General features: G+C 37.9%; 1 protein-coding gene across 1 annotated transcript in view; it reads right to left on the bottom strand.

Annotated features, from left to right (window-relative positions):
- Nucleotides 1-1,602: 1,602 nt before the first annotated feature.
- TMC1 (transmembrane channel like 1) overlaps nucleotides 1,603-17,777 on the bottom strand; it is a 60,927-nt gene continuing 44,752 nt past the window's right edge. The window contains exons 13-20 of the mRNA XM_027662889.1: nucleotides 17,609-17,761; nucleotides 16,303-16,431; nucleotides 13,317-13,384; nucleotides 11,110-11,349; nucleotides 5,875-6,000; nucleotides 4,074-4,152; nucleotides 3,850-3,979; nucleotides 1,603-1,871 (exon numbers count right to left, since the gene is read on the bottom strand). Of these exons, the coding sequence (XP_027518690.1) occupies nucleotides 1,603-1,871; nucleotides 3,850-3,979; nucleotides 4,074-4,152; nucleotides 5,875-6,000; nucleotides 11,110-11,349; nucleotides 13,317-13,384; nucleotides 16,303-16,431; nucleotides 17,609-17,761 (1,194 nt within the window). The remainder of the gene's footprint in view (nucleotides 1,872-3,849; nucleotides 3,980-4,073; nucleotides 4,153-5,874; nucleotides 6,001-11,109; nucleotides 11,350-13,316; nucleotides 13,385-16,302; nucleotides 16,432-17,608; nucleotides 17,762-17,777) is intronic.

Here is a 17,777-nt window from a genome sequence, read left to right as displayed (position 1 = left end):
TACTGACAGTCTTTTCTTTCTTTTCTCTAGAGACATGAGCATTCCAAAAATTAATCCTATTAGAAGAGTTCAAATTAATACACAGTTCAAATTACTGTACTTTTTCCGCATGTCTGAAGTCCATAGACAAGAAATTTTATCTAAGAAAAATGAAACAACACTGCACTTATCTGTATTTTCTCTAATTTAAAATATAAGACCCACAACACCCCAGTTGCAGATACGTCTAGCAGACACAGAAGCAGTACAAGAGTCAAGTTAAGTATCAAACTAACTTTCCTTTGGTTTATCCTTCTAGGCTCTCACAATTGATTTAAAGACTGCTTGAGCTGGAAGTTGTTTCTGGATCACTGTGTTTTATGGGGATGCCTGTATGCTGGGGAGTTTTTGTAAGCCTTTTTAGTAAGTGCCATGATTTAATTAGATGGAGGTTGCTTTGGGATGTCACAGACTTTTTTTATACTCAGATATGATTAATGTTTTTCTACTATACAAAATGGACCCCTATTATACAGAAGGCCCTCAGTGGAATTACATTTATTTTTAAGAAGACAGTCAGTTGACTAATTTTGTTGTTGTTACACTTGTGAGTTATTACACTTGTGAATTATCAAGACCCAAGTTCTGAAAAAGGAAATAAAATCAGAACATAAAATCAACCTCTCTCATCGAAATAAGTGATATCAGCTTGCACATCTATCCTCTTTTTCCATAAGACCTGTTAGACTATGGACCTGTTTCAGCTTGGACCCTGTGGAGGCCAATACAAGTATCCAGTGATAAATTTACAGAGAAGATTATACAGCAGACATTCTTATGCAATATTAAATGTCTTTATGCCATATGACCATTTGGGGGAAATTAACGCATAACTGTCTTACCTCTATTCCCTGTATATGTTTTTCTGTACAGGAGATATTTCTTTACCACTCTGATTTTTTAAATTTATTTCTAGTCTTTAAGAATGCAAATAAGCTATTACTAGCTAAAAAGTGGTATTGTAATAGGAGGTAAATTTTCTTCATAGTAACAGGCAAAATATCTCTTTTCTTTTTCTTTTTTAATACTTCCACAAAGACTTTATATGGAATCATGCAGATTTCCCTGTGCTTAGTCCTAGTTTTCCCATGTACAATCTGAAATCTTTGGCCAAGAATAGATGACCAGCAGAAGACAAGATATATGCAGAGTTTAAACATAACTGACTCTCACAAACTTTATATACAGCTGTGTTTTCAGTGAACCGTTCTTCTAAGAAAAAGAAAAAGATTAGAGACACAGTTTCAAGCTTTTAAGAAAACAGTCAACTGAATACAAATTGCTTTCCATTCTTCTAAAAAATATCCCCCACTAAATATCCATAGTTCGAGTAACGTGTTGACACAGATAACACATTTTCACAGTGTCTTCAAGTGCAAGACGTATGCAATGTTTTCTTCTGAGGTTCCCATTACGGAAAAACCGAAGCACATGGGTTACTTCCATGCACATGAAGATTTACAACAAACAGTCAGTTCTGCATTTGCAGGAGCGTGTTCGGATTTAGGACCGCTCTTCTGTCCTTCATCCTCCTTCATCATATCACTGTGTGCTCAAGGCTCCTTATCTGCAGTTGTGAGGCCCCCTGGGCATTCCTGGCTGTGGCCCTGGGAAGCAGGGATTTCCAGGTGGATAACCTGGCATTCCATACCTTCTTGGCCCTGGGGGCCTTGTCACAGCTATAGATGGGGGAGGAAGGTTTCCTGCTTGGCTCTGTGGGGGATAATGGCTGCTTGGGCCAAGGTTAGGATGCTGGAGCACCTGAGAGAAGCTGGCATCTTGTGGCTGTCCTGTCTTCTTTGATTCGTTGCCATCCTGTCCTTTCTTGTTGTCTGAAATGTGTTTGGAGGACAGAATTAACAAAAGAGCATGCAAGCCAGAGGTTCCCTGACAGGGAAATCCTTCAGCTTCCTGACCACTCCAGAGAGCGGTAGAAAGTGTGGGCCTCCCCTGCCAAAACCTAGGATAATGCATCTTCATGATCTTTGTACTGTATTTTCCATCCAGTTATTTCTGCAATGCTGTGAGAGACTGAAATGGTTAATGGCTTAAACATTGTTAAAATCACTGAAGTACTTTTGTCCACTGTAGCAAACCATGAAAAGAACCAACTGCTTTGTCTGCGTCCGACAAGGCCCGCCTACCCAATATGCCTCCTACCTGGAGGACTATGATGGGAACTTGAGGTAAGATAAAGGTGATACTGTCATCCAATTATCTCAGGTCTAAGGAGAAGTAAACAAGGCTAGGAGGAGAAGAATGTATCCACAAGGGAAGCCAAACTCAGCAGCTGTGTGGAAAATCAGCTCTGGCTGGGTTTGGTGGAGGGAGACTATAGGCCACAGACTCATTTGCTGAGGCCAGGTCTGCACACTCTTCCCTTCCTTTGAGAGACTGGACTGTCAATGGTTAATGACTCAAATAATTCAAATGGTTAATGACTCACCCATTTGTGAAGGCACCAGGTTGCTTTGCTGAGGCCAGGTGTGCTCATACCAGGGGGAGGCTACAAGCCAGACAAGAAGCAGACCCTGCACATTGCTGGTGCTTTTTATTGATAGTTTGCCCTCCATTACACAATTGGAAAACTTCACCCTCTGCCCATTGAAGGCCTGATGGGTCATAACTGGCTCAACCGCACTACTTGATAGGCTGCTGTCCTGTCTTAGAAGGTGTCATAAACCATCAAAGACCCTCAAAGTGCCCCCCAGAGCCATTCGTGAGGCCTTCCATCTAAGGACTGCATGTGATATGGAAGTCTTGCAACAGATCCAGTCTGTTGCAAGAGACAGTGTAAAACTTCCACCTCCCTCCCCAGAGGAGGTACTTGAGCGTTCTCACCTAGGCTGAATGTATATTAATCCATTGAACTCTGTGTGGGACCCTCAACACCAAGAAGTCCAGAGGAAGAGGACCAATGGGACACCATCAGTACACACATGGTGGTGATATTGTCCACCTGATCTCTCTCTCTCTGTCACCCTCCGCTTCCCCCTTTCGTATTTATTTGTATCTCTCGTTAGCACACATTTACTGTTAAATAAAATCCATACTATTTCAGCATAGGTCTTGTTTGCACCTTAATTCAGGCAGAGGCATCTCTCTAATAACTTTAATAACCAGATCATACAGGCCCCCATGGAGGAAAGTAGAGACCTTTCCCAAGATGCAGTTAGATATCATCTGTCAACACTGATGAAGGCAGTAATTAGACATGGTTCTTCCAATGACAGTCATCTCTAACCTGAGTTTCCTTCCTAGGCTTGAGCCAGTTGAGCTGCTATGTGGCATGCATGCATGATGAGGAAAAGGAAACAGCCAGCAAAATCCCTCAGGACAGACTGAAACCTGCCTGCCCAATCTAGGTTTTCTGTTAAGGAGTGCTACCATACTGTGTTCTGACTATACTTTCTCCAGGTGAACCTGGCACAGAGGACCAAACTGTCCTGAGTATTTCTGGGTCAACAAAATATGACAGAAGGGCACAAGATTTAGACTTTGACTGATTTGTGGTAGATAAGAGGCATCACTGACATTCAGACCACTCTTTAAGTGGTTTTTTTTTCAGCAAGACTGGGACCTTCAATTCACTATAGTTCAGCTTTCTACTTTCGTGCTGCCTGGTATGGAGTAATGTTACAGTATTTCTTAAACAAACCAAAGAAAGAAAAATGAACTGGAGATTAGGCTAACACTTACAATTCAGTATTGGGAATATGTTTCAGGTTAGGAAGCAGTCAAGGCAGTAAGGAAGACTAGGATCACACATACATGAATTCCTCATACTGAGATGTTCAAACCAGTCCTTACCTTGGTTTGCAGTGGATTCATCTTGCTTGCCTCCTTTAGGCTTTGGCGGTTCTGTCTCAAATGGATTTTCTTCTTGTTCATTTGATTTTTGTGCCTTTTGTTTATTTCTTCTTTTATTTTCTTCTGCTTGCTAATGTGGGGAGAGAGAAGGCATCTTTCAGCGACACAAACAGCTTCTCTAACGTTTAGTAAAACCAAAAAATCAATAATTCTCTATTCCTTACACTTTGTAACTTCTTTTTAAGTTCCAAGTTAGCTTCCTTGTAGGATTTGGATGTCGCGTTGAGATAATAAATACTCAGGCTAAGTTTAAAGAATAATAATTTCTTGTTAGGCGATGATATACATATAAGGACTCAGAACATTTCTATAGCAACAATTACAATTGTGATAATATAAAGTCTATATCTTTTCCTTATGTATTGTGCCTAATCAGTACTAGTATTTTGACAATGAACAATGAACAATGTGTTTCCGAACAGTATGAAGAAGGCACTGTTTTTTGAGGGGGTAAAAAATGAAAGAAATTATGCTCTCTCTCTTAATAATCTACCTTCAATCTTACAGCAGCTAAGGATGTTCCATAAAGCAGTGCTTCACTGCAAAGTATCTTCTAAAGAATAACTTATAAAAGTTAATTAATTTGTATGATGTACCTTAAAAATGACTAAATCATATTTATAAAAGCTATTGAACTTATACAGTAGGCAATCTGAAATACTGTGGAAAAAAAACCAACCAAAAGCATAGTTTTTCATTTTTGTTTTTCATTTTAACCTCCTTCTTCTAGTAAAAAAACCACATAACTGCATAACATAATGCAATTTTCATTTGTTAGTGTATTAAATTACTGTTGTGATAACTATGGAATCAGTAGTTTTCATCATCCTGATTTAATTAGAAAAAATCTGATATGCAGTCTTTTATTGATGTAATCAGTAAATAATGAGTTATATATAAAAATAATGATATATTAAATATAATATTATATAAATAATATAAATATATGGTACATATAGATATATAACATAAATGTTTTTATATAACAGATAGTATTTTTATATTATAGTTATATTTTCTATTTATATAGTTAAGTAATCATACTACTAATAATAATGATGCATATACTGTTTCCTCTGCTTTGCCTGACTTTGCTTTGTATTTGCCCTATGTTATCTTTTTCCCCTCTATTTAATTTTGGTGTCTTTGCCCTTTATAGCTAAGGGTTAAAATAGAATATGATATTAAGTGAACACTGACAAAATTTCATCTCATAATTTCGTCTTCCTCATGCAGAATCCTTCTGCAAATTCTGTTGTATTTTGTAATCATCTTTATATCTATTCGCAGTTCTACAATGCAAAGTTAAATCCAAGCTCACATCTATGTAGAATTAACTTTTAGTTCAGCAGTATGCTACATAACTCAATACATATATATATGCACACAGCAGGTTAAAATGCCTTTATAAAGCATAACAAATATTCTGGGGTAATTTTCTTTACCAGGTATTGATTGACTTACAAAAATCTCTACCAGCCTATTTTATAAAGTCTCCAAAACCCTGCTTCACACTGGTCCCAGTAGCATAGAGTAGTCTTTAAAAATAAAAGACATCAAAGATCAGACTCACTGAAAGTTACTGAGAATAACTCTGCTCCATGGTGTTCATGTCTATTGAACTTGCTGAGGATATACGATGTCCTAGTCTGCGTATGGGACTAGCAGATCAATGTTACAACACTTCAGAGCCCCTACAGGCTTTTTGCATTTTAATAGCTTTGTCATTATTGTGGCATCAACATTTTTGAAAAGAATAACAAAACCAAAAAGAAAACCATTGAACAAAAGAGAGATATCAACCTTTCTGCAAATGGACTTAAAGTATGATCAAATAAAACACTCACGAATTCTTCAAGTCCTGACCACTGGACAATCAGTACTGTATTTAATTAGATATTCAGGCAGTGAAGATTCAGAGTGAAAGAAACTTAACAGGCCTTACAGTTAATATTCTATACATACACCATCAGCAGTATAAAGGGTAGGATGAGTCCGGGGTTAGAGGCATAGCCAAATACCTTCCCGAACCAGGAAGGGAAATCATGCTCCAGAGTTTCTGATATGACTTCAAACATTCTAGTCTTCCCACTATTAAACAGAAAAGTTGACAATATGTCACATACTAATATTATGGCAACTATGAATATATATGCTAATCACACCACATCAAACCTGGGAAAAGGACAATAAACTGTATGTTTATTTAAAACTTTGCACTCTGGAAGGAATAGTATCTTAAGTAATATTTATGTATTCTAGAGGGGAAAATAAACACCAAAATTCTTATTGTATGCTAATAGTTTTCGCCTGCAGTTGCTACCAAGATTACTCCTCAATGAATCAGTGTACTGAGTTGTGAACTCCTCACCACCAACCAATGAATGAAGTGGAATTTGTGCTCTATGAAGACATGGAGGAAAATTCAAATCCAGTTTTTATGGTTGACAAGCAAAAATAGTCTGTTTGCAATTAGTTTTTGATCAACAGTGTTCAGCCCAGTTCTCCTCTCTCTTTGCTGTGCACCAGTGCTACAGAAGTCAGTGGCTGTGCTTCAGGAGATATTTGTTATTGTTGAATCAATCTAATTACCTTCATATGTAATTGTTCCATGGCTGGCTTATCTACAAAGTATTTTCTACAAAGTATTTTAGAGCTCCAAAAATCCAATTCCCTAGTCCGAGCCCCCTCCCACATCTCAACCTAGTGTAAGATGTGTTTTCCAGACAATCACATGAGACTTAGAATGGGGGAAAGGGAACATATTACAATGACTGTACAAATAAATACTAGAATACATTATATACAATCTTAATTATCTCTACCGTGACATATAAATATTTACAATGGATCAAATCTCTTCTCCCCTCCAAATAAAAGTCCAGGAGGGAAGAAGGAAAGATTCTTTCCACTCTCAGAGCAACAGTTTCTCTAGGGCAGCAGTCATCCATCCTCTTCTCATGCATGCAGCAGCCATGACTGGATCTCTGCCAGCACACACGAGGGGGGTATCCAAGCCCCATCGGCCCCATCGTCTCCAAGCGAGGGGTCTTCTGTGGGCTGCATTTCCCAGGACAAAGGGGCACTATCACCACGTCATATCACGAAGCTCAGGGGTCTTCATGACAGTCCTTATCTTCAAGGGATCCAAACCCCTTTTGCAGAGCTCCTGTGCTCTGCCTCAGGCTGCCACCTTGGCAGCAGTGGTGAGGAGGGTGGCCAAGGTCACCCTCTTCACATTCCTCTCGGAGCTCTTCAGCTCCTTTCTGCAAGTGCTCTAGCACTCCAAGGTTCTTTCAAGTGAGAGTCCATCATCTTCCTCTTTTCCTTTGAGGGGTCTCAAAGGAGTCTGGGGTCTTTTCGTTCAGTTCTTACCCCAAACTCTATCTCTCTGCTACTGACTCTCTTTTCTCGGCACTCCTTCCAGGAGTCCTCTCTCTTGCTGCATGCCGTTTGCTGCTTGGTTCAGTTCTTATCTGTTGGCTCTTAGCCACAATCTCTGGACGCTTCTTCTGCTGCTGCTCTGTCTCTGTTCACTCACGGTGGAGAAAACTTCCTTAGCTTTCAGCTACAGGCACCTAGCCCAGCTTTATGCTGTTCCAGGTCCCTGCAGCTCACCCAGCCAGGGGCTGGGGGCCCCCAAAGGCCCCAAGGGGCTCCGAGCCTGCTTCCTCGTGGCCTCAGAACATGGCTACCTTCTTCTACCACCAAACTACAACTACAACTAAGCTTCTCTTCCATTCTGGTTGTGATATGTTTATATTTTGCAGAAGTGTTCATTGGCTAAAACCTCAAAACTTCAAGGGTCACCACCCCCTGAGGTTTTACCATTTTATAACTGCAGGGGGAAAACTGTTTCCCCCCACGACACTAGACAATTCTTCTTCAGAAATATTTCAATAGATGTTCCAGAAGTCACTCATATTTTAATTTGCATTTGTCTGTGCCTCAGAATATAGAGTTTGACATTTTCAACTGAGCAAGACTGGCAAAATACCTCTCTGTGTATCAAGACTAATTGGTAATTTTACTTGGTTAAAGGAGTTGTCTCCAGATTGCCACCTGATAGTTGTCATTGCAGTCTCCTGTCGCTGCTTTTCAGTTCTTGTAATGCATTTCTGACAAATGGCGCTTTGTTTTTAACTCATTCTCAACATTTACACTCTTCCAGGTAGTATAAAAATGTTACGGGTAGAATTCCTCAGGTCAGTTCTTTGTCTCTACGCTCTCTAGTCACTTGTGGTAGATGAGAAATTCCATTCTGTGCTCTGCTTATCTTTCCCCAGCATGCACAAAGCTTTTTCTGTTGCAACTTCACTAATTCTGTCCTGTCTTCCCTACTGCTGGCAGGCCTCTGTTGAGTTATATATGTTACTTTTAATGAATGGACTAAAATTTGAAAAAAAAAAAAAGACAAAACAAAAAAGACCCAAAGAGTCACAAATTTCAAAATAGATGAGCCACTGAGCTACCAACAGGGAAATCTTTTTCTTTTTAAATACAGAGCCATGTATTACCAGTATTTATCCACTGGTTGCTCAACTTTGTCATTACCTATACCCAGCTTGAATTAAACTTCATTAGTTTGAAGTGCTCCTCATTAACAGTTACATTGAAGGTTTCATGTTTTTGATGAAGAACAACTTATCTCTGCATATGACCGAGAAAAAGTAGCAGGCATCTTTCTCATTTTGAAAAATAATCTTACCATTTCATTAATATCCAATTGAATAACTGTTTCTACTCAGATCTGACCTCAGATGTCTCCCTTTGTATTTTTTTTTATGACTCTCATAAAATATCTTAATTTGTATCTTTTGCTTTGTTAAAATTTCTTCTGTCCAAGGCTTTTGATACTGTGAGCAGAAAAGGTCTATGGCAGATTTTGGAACATTTAGGATGTTCCCCCAAGTTCCTTAAAATGATCATCTCACTTCATAATGATCAGCACAGCCAAGTCAGATATGGCGATGCACTTTCTGAGCCCTTTCTAATAACTAATGGTGTTAAACAAGGCTGTGTTCTTGCACCAACCCTATTCACAGTATTCTTCAGCATGATGCTCCAAAGGGCCACGGCAGACCTCGATGATCAGGACGGTATCTACATTCGATATTGTACTGATGGAAGCCTTTTCAACCTAAGGCGACTGAAGGCCCACACCAAGACCTTAAATCATCTTGTCCGGGAGCTGCTTTATGCTGACGACAACGCCCTCATTGCGCACACAGAAGTAGTCCTGCATCATTTAACATCCTGCTTTGCTGAAGTTGCTGAGATTTTTGGGCTGGAAGTCAGCTCAAAGAAGACAGAAGTTTTCTATCAACCGGCACCTCAGGATGTCTTCCATCATCCCCATATCACCATTGGCCAATTAGAGCTCAAATCAGTCCAGCAGTTTAATTACCTAGGTAGCCTCCTCTCCTCGGATGGTAAGATTGATGGAGAGATCGAAAACAGGTTAGCAAAGGTATATAGAACTTTTGGAAAACTCCATAAAAGAGTTTGGTGAAATAAACACTTGAAGAAAAGTACTAAGATCAGTGTTTACAGAGCCATTGTGCTGTCTACTCTCTTATATGGTTCCCAATCATGGGTCATCTACTGCCACCACCTGCGACTCCTAGAACGCTTCCATCAACGCTGCCTTCATACAATCCTAAACATCCACTGGTCAGATTATGTGACCAATACATCTGTTCTAGAACAAGCAGCAGTCACAAGTATTGAGGCCATGTTGCTGAGAACACAGCTGCGTTGGGCAGGGCACGTCTCAAGGATGAAGGACCACCACCTCCCTAAGATCTTGCTTTGTGGTGAACGAGCCACAGGCTGCTGCAAGACAGGAGCTCCGAAGAGGAGATACAAGGACTCCCTGAAACAACATCTCAGCCTTGACCACATTGACCTTCATCACTGGTCTGCTCTGGCCTCCATTTGGGAGGTCTGGAGACACACTGTCTATAATGCTGCTACTTCTTTTGAGAACACACGCAGGATCACTCTGGAGGAGAAAAGACAACACAGAAAGAATTGTGTCTTGCCGATACCGTCTAAGGAGTCTTTCTGCTGTGCCTTTTGCAACCGGATTTGTCTATCTCATATTGGCCTCTTTAGCCACCAGTGCGCTTGTAGCAAATGTGGGTAGAGCCCTTCCCAAATCTTCGTTCACGAAGCCTGGCCATGAGAATTTCTTCTGTAAATTCAAACGATTTTCTGTTCTATCACAATTTTTGTCATGTCATGCAATTCTCCCTTTTAGGTACCTGTGGCTGTTGCAGGTGTCTAGAAACAATCTCTCCAATTTTGCCTTTGGCCAAAGTTAATATGGCGAGGCTTCTACTCCTTTACAGAGTGCACTGGGGATCATGCAGATGTCATTTTACTTACAACAGTAGTGTGTTATCTAAACCTTTCATTTCAAACAGAATGTCTCTTTTACTGTTCTCCTACTGTTGCTTTTTTAATACTTTGTTTAAAAACAAAAACTAAAGACTTCCAGAATTTTTAATTTCATATCTTGAGTGTTGTTGCATAATCATTTTAGTTGTATCTCATGCTACCTGGCAGGTAAAGATGATGAAAATGGTCTCGTAGTGTGCATAGAAGGAGAAACTGTGGCAAAATCTACACTAGCTTGCATGCAAAGCATATGTTTGCATAGGTAGGCCAAGCCAAAGTGTTTAGAAGGAGCTAAGGTATATGGAGGTCTTGAAGACTTCAGAAACAAATTCAACTTGACACTGGTAGTACAGACACATGAAATTCTGAGTTGGAGAGAGTCATGGCAGTCAAAGACTGAACCACAATACCTTTAGCACACCATCATACATTCTGATCCCCTCCCACATGACACAGAAATTTTCTAAAAGCCATCACTTTTAAGCCAATAGACTGATATTCACAACAGGTCACTGCTCTACTCCTGAAGAATAGTTTGTCTTTAGTGATAATATTTACATTAAAATTAACTAAAAAATTTTCTGTTCTGTACCTCAGATAAAACTTCCTAAGGAATTGCTCAGTTTTCCAGGATTCTAGCTTTAGAATTATGCACAATTAAACTCAATTAAACACTCAGCCTATCAGGTGCTAATGCTTATTATAGAAGCAGTTTTTCTGTGCTGCATCATTCCCTGTGATGTGATGAAGCAGTTCACTACATCAATTACAAAAAATGGTGTATAAAATGCAAAGAACCTGAAAGGACCACAGTCAAAAGATGGTGGGATGGAGACAATGGTGTACACAGCAGGCAGTGTGGAGAGAAAGAGGATGAAAAGCAGCATGGCCATGTAGAAATTATTGGATCTGGAAGCCTTGAAGACCCTCTCTTGGGGGACATTGCAACACATCACCGCCCAGCACTGCAGGTACATCGATGTATGGAGACGAAACACATTGATTGCTGGGAGACATGGAGCATAAAAAGATCCCATCCTAAAAAAGAAGCAAATGAAAAAATAACCACTTTGTTATAGGACTTCTATCTTCCTACATATACCAGCCATTCACTACGTCAATATGCTTTGTAGCCATATGCACTGTGCACTCAGAAATTCATAAAACCATCTTTCTTATTGGTCTTTTTTCTTTTTTTAAGAAGAACTGGAGAGAATTCTCTATATGAACCTTTTGTTTAAAAGTCCTCTTTCTCTGCAAATTAAATGATCATTTGATGAAATGTTATTTACTCTTAATTTGTCTGGTAGCATCTTGCTTGTTTTGTGTAAAAACTAAGTATTACCAACCCCAACAGCTAGGAGTAAACAAAATAATTTCATTTATACTTTATTATTTTTTAAATATACTAACACTATTTTAGGAAGGATATTTTTACTTAGTTGACATTTATTTTAACTTCTGTTGTCATGGTCATTTAGTGTTTTAGGCCAACAATCTGTTTCTAGATTCTGCTAAACACTGTTTTTCCCCTATTATACGTGGTTGCATGATTGTCACACTGGCACAGTTGGCACCACCTTACTTTTATCACACCTTGTTTCTTGTGTCATGCTGACTGAAGTGCAGTTACATTCGTTTGCTTGGCCTTTCCTTCTATTCTGTTTCAGATGAGAAGAAGCATGCGAAAGAGAATTTACAAAGCTCAAATAAAAGAGAAGCTAATTTATCTTACACATGTATTAATGATAAACATGTTTTGGGCAATGTGTGCTTATTATACTTCAGTCAATCTTTTTTAACTCATTGGATGTATTTGATTCAGTTTAAATCATCAGATATTATTTTGAAAACACCATAGCTCTATTGCCTTAGCCCTGTAAATATGAATTAGCATGAAAATGTGGTCCCAGCTCTGCAATAAGCAGTAAAATGAAGGATTCTGTATCTAAATAGCATCACGAAAGCACAAGTCCCAGTTTCCGTGTCAGACAGTATATATTGGAGCATGGCAGCTTAGAAGTGCACACAGAGTCTGTACATGTAATGAAGTATAAAAATGATAGATGTGTACAGAAGTTTTGTTAGGGAATAATCAAGAATCAAGTCCCTCACCCAGTCCCCAACATCTGTCTGGTAGAGAATGATTTTCAGCCTATCTTCCAAAGTGTTTGTTACAGCAGTCAAAAATATTAGTGATATCAATTGGAAAGTATCAAATGGCAAATAGATTTCATGCTGGAGCCTCATCATTTTGATGATCAGGAGCCTGAGAAATGCTTCCTACCAGAAACTGGAATGGCAGTCCTAAGGCAGATAACAAGATGCCAGTTGCAAAGCTGAGCTGCTTTCGTGAGATACAGGACACAATGTGAATGCCTCAAATGCCAGCAACAGGGCTGGACAGAGTCCAGCATGCCATCACTGCAAGGCCAGGGGTGGCAAGGCCCTGCTCATCCACAGTGATAAACCCTCAAATCCTCCATGTGAACGAACCCACAGCACCACTCTCAGGCTCCCAGTGCAACCCCACAGCGGGATTTGGTTGCAGGGACTGCAAGATATTTGTCTGTATTTCTGTGGCATTCTAAGATTCTGTAACAGTAGCATTGTTTGCACATTCACATGCCTGCATTTGTTTTAAGGCCTTTTTCCACAGGAAACATGGGAAAAGAGTGGCAAGGTATGTTGAAAGGCTGAAATTCAAAGCTAAACAGTACAGCAAGCAATCAGATAACAAAAGTATAAGATTAATCTACGCAGCTTTTTACTGTTTGGTCTTACCAATTCAGGGCAAAATCTTGATGTATCTGGTCCCAAAATCTTAGCCCAGAACTAGTTTTGAAGTGTTCTCACTGATTGCAGTGTACCAGAGTTCGGTATATATTTCATTATACTTCCATCAAACTAAAGAAATGGGACACGATCAGGATTTCAGTAGAATCCTTCACAGATACAGTTAAATCCTGCCATCCTGCAGATGCAACATGCTTTGTCACACCTACCAGATCATGCCTTGGTTAAAGATCAGTCCCAGCACATTTCCACTTATATCAAACTCAGAATATGATGGCTGAAAGAAATGATACAGATGTTTTCATTAGGTTTGCAGAAGGGTTTTTAAGATGACTTACAGTAGATTAAAACTCTCACTTCCAACAGCAGCAGTACACTGGTATCATTTTACAAGGCCTCTTGCTGCATCTTATCAGCAAATCACAAAATAAATAGTATAACTCAGGGGCAGGAGGCAGTCTTTTATATAGTTTGCAGTATTTTATTGAAAATCTTTTTGATATTTGTTCAGAGGAACGTGCCAAGGGAGAATAAAAATTATTCTGGTTCCTGGGTAAATTTTAAAGAAACAATTCAGAAATTTTTCATTGGAGTGGCTAGTGGTAGTCATGTAATGTGTCTTCTAATACAGTACCAGACATGATATTAATGTGATTTAGTGTGATTGAATACCTCAATGAACTACAGCATTATTTTTCATATTTCAGCAGTTATACTGTTGAGGAATTTCTTTTAAGCATTGATAGATGTTGCCAGTCATTGTTTTCCTTGCTTGATATGAATATCTTATCTATAAATCAAGTGTGTTTGATTTTAATTTTTATTTTAAGATTCAGCCATGGAGTGTCATTATTGATTTGTCTGTTGAAGAAAGCCCTGTATCATATATTTCCAGTGTAGACACATGCCACAAAAACTATTTAGTCTTATATTTCTGAACTCTTCATTTGACCCCTTCATTCTGTTTCTCCAAATCTTTCATCATTTCTACATCTGTTCTTTTACCCTAATTATTAATTTCTTATTCATGAACGTTTCCATTTGCAAACATTTAATACACTGAATTTAAGCAACAATTGAAATGCATCCATACACATTAGTATGTGTGCATATGCACCAGAAGAAAACTTTCCGGTAAGAAATTGTGGCTGTAAACTTTTTGTTTGCACCTAAATATCTGTTTCAAACATATTATTTATATGGTTTGCAATCTCTCAAGATCTTGTTCACTCACCTTTCTCATAAAAGAGTATTGCTACATCACAGCTGGTGACTTGCATGAATCACCATACTGGAGGACAAAAAGACCACAAATAATGTGTGATTTCTAAGTATCAATTATGCTGATGACTGATAGAAGGATTAAAGGGCATGAGATGCAAAAATAACTATTCCCTTATGGCTGAACAACAAAGTTATTCTATTGAAATCATCAATTAAAGCCATAACTTTGACTTATACTGTGTTATATTATTGGAATATTTGAGGTCCCTGCAGGTTTTCTGTGTAGTTTTGTGTATGTATACATATGTGCATATGTTTACAGTGATCTGCTATACTTACTTTGCATATATTTATGAATCTACTTCCATACAAGTAACAATTTAATAGATTACTAATATTCAACTTGAAAAGCTGTAGACTAACAAGATCTGTATAAGATATAATATCAAAAGCAACATGGAGAGAATTAATAGGATCACACAGAATCAAATAATGTATGACTGCTCTTCATAACATAGGGGTTAGCATTAACAAATAAATAATTGGAAATCTAATTTTTAAACAGATAAAAGGAAGCAGTTTTCCCACGCAATGTGTAAGTTAATTTCTGGAATTCTTCGCCAAAGGGTATCTTGATTGTCAAAAATATTTAGGATATAGAAAAAGTCTAAAAATTAATGGATCCATGGCCACCAGCCACAAAGACATAAGTATAGCTAGTTCCTAAGGAGCCTTTTAAGATCAGATATTTACAGAAATTCAGTGATTTCCAGTTTCAACTTCTACTTCCATCTGTTGTTTCAAGCAGTTTACTGGACCTGCAGATTGTAATGGACCAGACCATCATAGACAGTCCTATATACTGCCAATTAAAAATGTCAATTATAAGTTGGTTCCAGGATCCCCTATGAGCAGATGTCTTGTTGGCAATTTTTCTGCCCATGCTGTATTCAAACTCCTCCATTTGATTTTGATATTGCAAGGGTTATAATTTGTTTGTGCACAACAAATGGTAGTCTCTCTCCAGCCTTACACCAGTACTATTTGAGGCACAATGTAAAACCTTTAAATAATGTTGAAATTTTGTAGAAGCCAGTGAGTAACAATGTGATTGCTGTATTAGATACCTGACTTTTTAGTAAAAAATACCAAAACTTTCTCTTCCTCTGGAAAATTAACATTTCCAGTTTTTAATAAAGCGAGAAATTTATACATTTAGGAAGGCAAAATTTTGAGGGAAGAAGGACATAATTATGGCAGAACAGCTATGATGACTGGTTATGCAGAGGTACCTATGATAGTCTTAAATTACTTAGCTCTTTTCTGTACTAAAGAGTCCTCAGGAACTTCACAAGCTTTTACAATACCATGACTACTATTTAAGGATGAAAAGCAGCATCAAATCTTACAGTATACATTTAGCAGGCAAATTTAGCCTAGATCAGGTCAGAGTAAAAGTGTGAAAGTCTCAACTCCCAAGTGGAAAGTTCTATACTTCTTATGTTACTGGGTTTACTAAGTTACTAACCTTACTAAGTTACCAAACTTACTAACTTTATCTAAGCTATATTAATTCTAATAAAAAAAATATATAATAAGATTTCTAAAACAGGATCTTTCCTATATTTCTCCACAAGCACTGTGTGCTAGAAAACCCTATCCAAACTCCCGTAGAAATCAATGCAATTGTATTCTGTGGAAGAGAGAGCAAGTCTTCAAACTATAAACATGTGAAAAATATGTATTCAGTGTTCTTATACAATCAAACAAATTTTAAAACTCCTTAAGTTACGAAAATCTAAATAATAAGACAAATATTAGAGCACATACAAATTCCAAGAAAAACTAACACAGAGATTTTGAAGATAGTGTGTCTAGCCAAAAATTAACTGTAGGATTGAAAGGAATATGCAATTTTTTACATAAATGTGAAGTAATAGATAACAAAGACATTTAAAATCAGGTACTTACGAATCCATACTCCAAGTCCCAGCACCAGCAGTAATTGAAAAACCTAACAAAGACAGCTCTCAAGAAATCGCCGATTAGAATTGTGATGTATGTTGTCATCATGTCAGACACTGTCAGGCGCACAAATTCCTGTTTAGAGCAATATTCTCTTTTCAGAATATATTTACATAATTAATAGTTACAATAATAATGAAATACTGGACTAGATGTAATTGTGATTATCCTGCTTCAGTATGGAAAAGACTGATCCTCCTCTACAATCACTTATTCTGTAATAGGCCAAGGGAAATACTGCCCCTCATTTGCTAGAGGTATCCTTTACTCTAATTTGTGCTCATATTTTCAGATGAGACTTCCTGGGTATGATTAGACTGGGAAAGATTTGCAGCCAAGATTGCTGCGATAACAGAAATCTGAGCTAATATCTTAAACTGCTGCAAATCCTCATTCCTCTACTTTTATTTTGGTATGTTCCACTAAAGCCTATTAAACAGGCCCAATAGTCCATAGCTTACCTCAATAGTCCAAAAAGCTATTACTCTCCCTCATCTGAAATTAAGGGGAGAGTTATTTCAGTGATGAGCTCTTGGTGTTAGCTTATTATTCAGCATCAGTGAAATGAATAGAGGGTCTGATTTTTCTCCCTATATGCTCCCTGCTGGTCATTTATTCATTCAGGAGGGCAAATTGTCAGAGTGATGGAGAAACAGCGAAAGTGATTCAGAATTGAATTTATTTTTGTGGACAAAACAATAACATCAAAGTATGATCAAACAGAAGAAAAGAATATGTTAGAAAATTGTTTGGAAAGTACATTTTATATTGATGGGTTAATATGAATAAATACTCAACTAAATCAAAGAAAATAATTGAGCAGATTTACCATTAAATCACTATTGTTGTTTTACATCATTTTACTTATGCTAAAGACAGAGACAACTTCTCAAAAGCATACTGCTGGAAGAGCTGTCTTACACACATGTCCTTGTTTTTCAAAATTGCTAAATGGGTTTTGCAAGACAAAGATGGAATCAGGAAGAGGAAGATAAGTCAAGAGGATAGTGAAAAGAAGGGTAAAAAAATTAAATGTTTTCAATGCTGTCAACTAACAGGAAAAAGAATTTCCTTCTAGACAGGGTTCAAAACAAAATAAAATAATTTTTTTTAAAAAATTTAGTTCAAGAAAAGGTCCCACATCTGCTTCTGCTCACCTTTTCCAACCTAAATGACACACTAGCAGAAATAAAGAGAGTTTAGACATCATATTGTGTAACTGACCTATTTTAAATATGAACAGATATATTACCTGTCCCACCATTGTTTCCCAGCATGGCCCTCTGGGAACATCAGCAGGGTCCACCTGTATTGGAGGAGCAGTCGAATTTTCTGGAACAGTACCATTGTACAGACTGGCTTCCCATATTGTCATGTTATATTTGACTATCTTTTCTTCTTCCAACTAAGTAAAAAAATGA

This window comes from Corapipo altera, unplaced genomic scaffold (genome assembly GCF_003945725.1).
Source record: "Corapipo altera isolate COAL_440 unplaced genomic scaffold, ASM394572v1 61167, whole genome shotgun sequence".
Taxonomy (NCBI): domain Eukaryota; kingdom Metazoa; phylum Chordata; class Aves; order Passeriformes; family Pipridae; genus Corapipo; species Corapipo altera.
The sequence above is the reverse complement of the archived record's forward strand: the minus strand, read 5'-3'. Positions and strand labels throughout refer to the sequence as shown.